This window comes from Corapipo altera, unplaced genomic scaffold, assembly GCF_003945725.1.
Source record: "Corapipo altera isolate COAL_440 unplaced genomic scaffold, ASM394572v1 55, whole genome shotgun sequence".
In the NCBI taxonomy this organism is placed as follows: Eukaryota; Metazoa; Chordata; class Aves; order Passeriformes; family Pipridae; genus Corapipo; species Corapipo altera.
The window spans coordinates 12967681-12974007 of record NW_020884882.1 but is presented as its reverse complement, the minus strand read 5'-3'; the positions used below and the strand labels follow the sequence as shown (position 1 = coordinate 12974007).

General features: G+C 47.2%; 1 protein-coding gene across 3 annotated transcripts in view; it reads left to right on the top strand.

Moving 5' to 3' along the window:
• Positions 1-6327, top strand: part of FRMD4B (FERM domain containing 4B) — an 82504-nt gene that overhangs the window by 18202 nt on the left and 57975 nt on the right. For 2 of the 3 annotated variants that reach the window (XM_027640546.1, XM_027640547.1), the window contains exons 2-4: positions 3248-3313; positions 3939-4033; positions 6065-6157. In XM_027640546.1, coding sequence (XP_027496347.1) covers positions 3248-3313; positions 3939-4033; positions 6065-6157 — 254 coding nt within the window. Of the gene's footprint in view, positions 1-3247; positions 3314-3938; positions 4034-6064; positions 6158-6327 lie in introns of those variants that run through there. The other variant, XM_027640548.1, reaches the window with a different exon arrangement.

Sequence of the window (6327 nt, the reverse complement as noted above, 5' to 3'; positions counted from 1 at the left end):
GGGGGGGGGGGGAGAGCTGTCTCCTGGACCTCTCTGGTGGGCGACATTCCTGATGTAGGATGGGCTTGTGCTGCTCTGTGATGGAAATTGGGAGTGATTTGCTTCTGATTGTGTTTGTAAGAATGGAGTAAGCCAAGTGAAGTGCTCTCTGCCCCATCAGGAATGGGGTGTGGATACTTGGAGTGAGCTCCTGCACAGCTGCAGGAACCAGGGTGCTGGTTGCTGAAGCCTTGGGTCAGCAGGAGGGAGGATAAGGGCTTGGACTGTCCAGGTTAACACCACTTTGCTTAGGGATTGGAGCCTGCAGATGCAAAGCTGGTCACCACGTTGGCAGATTGGCGTCCTTTGGCCAGGCTGTGGTGCCACACAGTGAGTACCCACGTTGTGCCTCAGCCCAGGTGAAGGCATCTGAGTAGGGATGTAGCTCTCAGGTGTGCACGTGTGGGCTGGGGGGCAGAGGGATGCAAGCAGCAAGGAGAAGGAGCTCCAGAGCCCCCCTCTCTTCTTGGGGCTACAGCCAGCAACAGGCATTTCATGACCCTGGACATTGCTGTCACGTCCCACCATGTGACAAAGTGTTCCTGGGGTGACACGAGCCCCTGGCCACACAGAACTCTGGGGATACAGGTGGGACCTGATAGGTTTGTGACAGCAATGGCATTTCAGGGTGCTTTGTCACTGAGCACTCTGACATCTTCTGCTCTTCTTGACTGAGCTTTCCAGTACTCTGGGAAGTGGCTGTATAATCTCTGAGATGAGATTCCTGGAGTCCCAGGTACTAGGCGTTGTCTGTATCTATATCTGTAAATCAGACTGCTAAGCTGTTTCCTTATGTTTTCTCATCAATAAAATCAGGGATAATTATATCTTGCCTGTCTTCAGGGGTGTCATAAGGTTTAATTACTTTTGAGTTGCTTTGCAATTACCTTGGACAGCTGAATAGAAGCAGAGACTATACTTGGTATTTCTTTTGTTTTAATCCTCCCAGCTACCTTCCTTTCTTCTCAGCACAAGGCTTTGTGGATGTGTTTGCTATAATAGAAACCTTTTTTACTTAACAACACACAACTGAGGCAATTAAAACAGTCAGAAGTGATTAATGTGATTTCACTGGGTGAAAGCTAAAGCAGCTCGCAATTAAATAATGGCAACCTTCGTGCTATCTCAGAGCAACAGATGGGGAACGATTTAAAAACACTATTGGATCAGACACTTCGCAACAGGGGCAGATTGGTAACAGTGTGTCAGAGCCAGAAATATGCTCCACCTTGAAGGGTGCACTGATGAAATGATTAATTGATGGTAACATGCGACTTAGTTACGAGCGTGAGATGACAGACCTTCAGCTCTCGGGAACAAATGGACCTGTGATCGGATCATAATGGATTTAGGGGCTCTAGGTGGTGTGTTTGGAGAGCTGACAAGTCTCAGGGAGCGTGCTGGAAAGCTAGAATTGGGACGGTGCAGCTTTGCTTCCAGAACCTGAAGGATGAAGCGCTGGGAGTGCAGGGCATGAGGGGGGTGATGCCTCTGCAGGGTGCAGCACCAAGGGGTGCAGCTGTGTTTTTTGCATGGAGATATTACTGTTGTCCCAGGATGGTGCAGCCTGTGCTCTGCACTCCTGCATGCATGATGTGTTGCTCTGCATCTGGCACTTCTGTAATAATTCCTGTTCATAGCAGTGGGAGAAAAGGGAAGGAAGGGATTTCTTTCCACTAGACTTGCTCTGCAAACTGTCCTTGTACCAGTACTGCTGTTTCGGTGGGCGATGTGATGTTCAGTAGTGCCGTAAGTTGCCAGTGCTGGTGCCACAGATGGTGCAGCCCAGTTTTTCCCAGACACTAGAGAGAGTTGTGCCCACAAATGGGTCGTCTCTGACCTGTTTGCAGAGCTCCTCAGGAGGGCACTCCCTCTCGGGTTTTGGTCTAAATGAGCTCAATTAGTTGAAACAATGAAGCTTTGTTAATTTGGGTTCTTGGGGCTGCCGGGCTGGCTGGTGACAGAGGCGGCTGTGTCTCCACAGCCCGCCCTGCACAAACGGCCGTGAAACGGGGGCAGCACAGGAGGGAGGTGGGAGGTCTCCTCAGTTATACTGCAGTCATGTGTAAATTGCATTTATTTTAAAGTCTTTGTAAGCTTTGGGTGTGTACCATGCCAGGGCAGGAGGTGATGAGAGGTGCTGGTGGCACTAGAGCTCAGCCCTGTCCCTGCAGAGCCAGAGGGATGTGAAAGGAGAAACCATTCCGTGTTGTTGTTAAATCCCTCTGGGAGCCCCTGTCTAAGCAAACCGCCCCCAGCCTCTGCTCGCAGCTCACAATTTGTAGTCCACGAGAAGCTTGTGCTGTCGGGAAAATGAGTTACTTTGAGGCTGGGAAAATAAATATAAAAGCCAGGTTTCCTTCACCAGCTCTCACCCAGAGACTGGTCCTCACTGCAAAGCTGGTCCTCACTGAAGCTGCTGAAAGGCCCAGAATTAGAACAGATATTAAATAATGTAGAAGCTTTCATCATAATGTATTAGATTTCAAAGGGCAGATATTAAGAGGGCATAATGTGCAGCTATTTCTGAATTGCTCACCTCTTAAAGAGAGAAAGAGACTTTGTTTGCAAGAGATAAATGGGACACAAAATAGATGGTTCAGATATAGCATCAGAGGTTCAAAGCTCATTCATAATCATGCAGTTCAAGCACTTTCTTGATGTGTGCAGCACCTATATAGCAATCTTATGGAGGCAATGACTTCTAATGCTTCATGGAAGTTATCCAAGGGAAAATGTTAACGTGCTGGTAGAGACTCCATCTCAACTAGACACAAGGTCAATGGACCAAATCTGGGCTGACACGTCTGCAGGGAGGGCTGGATAGATTTGGTTTCATGGGTCCCTGGTCATCTACTCCTTACCAGAGCAAAAGGCCACGGCTGCTGCTTGTAGCTGTGGTATTGGCCAGGCTGGTTCATCCTCAGGTTTAATTCTCACAGCACTTGTGTTGTTTTTATCTGATCCTGAGTGCTGCTAAGCACCCTTAATTCCAGCTTGAAGCTGACAGGAGCTGAGAGTGCTGAGGCAGCTCCCCCGACCGAGTCCTTGGAGAAGGATGCTTGGCTCGGGTACAGAGTCAATTCCCTTATCCCTGCAGATTACACACTTGCTCCACACTGTCCTCATCCCCGAGCTGCATGTGCTCTGGTGCCAGCCAGGAAAGCTGGGAATCCTTCCTGACAGGACTGTGTTGTTGTCTTTGCAGATGACAGAGGGCCGGCACTGCCAGGTGCATCTCCTCGATGACAGGAACTTGGAGCTGCTGGTTCAGGTACAGACCTCGCTCTTTTGGGTACTAGAGTAAGTCACAGAAGTGCAATAAACAGGCATGCTCAGGTACATGGGCCCTTCCTCAGACTTGGATTAGCAGGAGGGTTTCCCTGTGCATGGTGAACAAATATATCTGTCATCAGTTCTGCTTCAGTCATTCAGTTTTTGCTTTCACCAAAATTCACAAAGTGTATTAAACACACCCCTTGTGGTGATGTTTTGGTTTTTTTTTTGGTCATTTAGATGGGAAGAAAAGTCTGTAGGTTTGAGGATGTTTTATTCCCATAACAGAAACCCAAAGCATGAGATTCTCAAATACAGAGTATTTTCTCAATTGAAAAATCTCTCCTGCTGTAAGTGCAGGAAAGCCTGGGCTGCTACCTTTTCCCCCAGGAAAAGGAAAGCCTGTGCCCTTCAGCTTAATGTCATGGATTAAGTACAGAATTGCCTCTCCATGCTCCACACAGCTCCATAGAGACACCCTGAGTCTGATGGAGCCACTTCTGTACGGAGTTGTGCAACAGGGTTTTAACGTGGCCATGTGTACTTAAATGTCAGTATTTGCAGAGAAAAATTTTATTTTACGTGAAAAGCCTGGACTGAAATTAATTTTATTCTTTCAATAGCCCAAACTTTTGTCTAGGGAGTTACTGGATCTGGTGGCCTCACACTTCAACCTGAAAGAAAAAGAGTATTTTGGGATAACCTTTATCGATGATACGTAAGTATGTTTGTTTATTTTAGACAGCTGTGTGATTGTTGCAATGTGAAACCTTATCTTTGACAGCATGGCAGTTTGGTGTGATGGAAGAATGACTTTTTTGAAAAAGAAAGATTTTCCTACCTTGTGCTTGGTTGAGGAAAGGGGAAGGCATGAAATAAAAAATATTTGGAAAATATTTTCTGGGCACAAACGAGAGAATACTTGCAAAATATTTTCCTGATGCTTTCACTTTTCATATTTGTCTCACAAGCTGAAAAAACTGATTCAGTGGCAATTTCCCTTGTGAGCACCCTCAGCTTTCCTCCTCTTCACTTTTCGTAACAACAAAAAAGTTTTGCATTGATTTTTCAAAAAAATTGCTCCTCTTTGCACTTGAATTTCAAATGTATTATTGAGTCTTTTAACCCCAAATTTCCCAAGCAGCAGCAAAATATGAGGTTAGTCCTTCCCATAAACAGCCTTCCTCTGGCTGGGGCTGGGTGTGATGCTTGGCTCCAGAGTGCTGTGGGAGATCTGCTTCCATGGCATGAACCCAGAGTCAGCTGGGTTAATTGAAATCCCAGCTGGTGTTTAGGTTCATCTGTCAGCGTGGCACTGAAACGTGGCTTCCCCACATCTGCTGGGTGCAGGACCAAAACCCACAGGCAGGAGTTTGCTCCCCAGGGCCAGCGTCTCCAGAGGAGTTACCTTCAGCTTCCCCCAAAAAAACTGGAGCAGAGCTGCTTGGGGCAGTGGGGACATGGAGTTGTGCACTAATAAATAAATAAACCTCTTCTTCTCTAATGGGAATAACATTAGTTCTTGCTGCTCTCCATTGCTGCTTTTTCTGGAGTCTTGGATGAAAGCCTCCCCTAAAGATCATGTTAGAGCCATGTTTGGGGCCGCTCTGCCAAGGCAGATGCCACGTGCAGGTGCAGGACTGGCCCTGAGGACAGGGCTGGTGTTCATGGAGCTGGTGGGAGCCGCTCGCTCTGGGCCCCTGACCCCACACTGTGTTATTTTTACCAGCCACTCTCATCTTGAGCTGTCCCTGGAATATTTTTGCCACGTCTTTGTCCCTTCACTTGTTGGAAAATATTTTCTTCCAGATCTTTCTGTAAATCCCTTGAGGATGCTGTTTGCACGTGGCTTATTTTTTCCCCTGGAAGAACTGCCATGAAATTTTTCTACAGGTTTTTTGGTTGCTGGCACTCCCTCACAGTGAGCTTTAAAGTGCTGTCCGGGGCATTATCTAAAAGCTGTTAGCTTCCCTGGAAACACCAGTGGGATTCCAGAACCTACCTTGGGTGTATGGCACAGGGCTGGGTGCTTGGAAGGGAGCATGTGGCCTCTGGAGGGCACCCATGGCCAGCCTTTTAGGGCAGCCACAGGTTTCTGTGCTCCCCAGAGTCCTCAGGGAGGTTACTGGGGTTTGAATCACAGTCTGGTTTGAGGTGAAAGGCACCTTAAGGCTCATCTTGTTCCAACCCTGCCATGGGCAGGGACACCTTCCACTTGACAAAGTTGTTCCAAGCCCCGTCCAGCCTGGCCTTGAACACTTCTAAGGATGGGGCAACCACAGCTTGGCAATGCCTTTGGGGGATTTTTTGTTTTCTTTCTGGCTGACTCCCATTTCAATCAGAGAAGCCACTGCAGAGAGAACTGCCTGGTTTAAGGAGTGTGCCTCTGGTAAACTCCTCTGCCCTGAAACAGGGGTTTGTTGGGCTGGGGCAGAATAGGAGGAGGTGGGGATGGAACTGCAGAGCTGAGCCATCTCCTTGCAGCAGAAGGATCAGACCCATTTCTAGACATAGAAAGTCAGTGGAAGTCACTGAGAGTCAAAGAGCATTCGTGAACACCAAAAGTGAACTGTATGAAAATCTGAAAATTAGGAGAAAAAAAAGGAAATAATTTAATGATGTTTGTCTTCCTTGGAGCTGAATCTTGAACTTTTTAAAGTAACACTTGGAGTAAACATGAGCACTAAGAACCCATTTCTGTATTTCACCCATCCCAGTTTATAACTTTCTCGCCAACCTGTTTCCACAGAGGTCAGAGTGTCTGGCTGCAGCTGGATCATCGTGTCCTGGACCATGACTTGCCCAAGAAACCAGGGCCGGCAACTTTGTATTTTGCTGTTAGGTGAGTAATTGTTTCCACCAAGAAAACATTACCACTTGGGTTTATTTATCACCAGGGGCTTTTGTTTAAAAGAACTGATTACAGATTTGATAAAGGAAATAAATGTCAAAGCAAGGTGTTATTTTTAGAAGGAGATTAGGTCCTGGATAAGTGCTGCACTCTTTTGTATT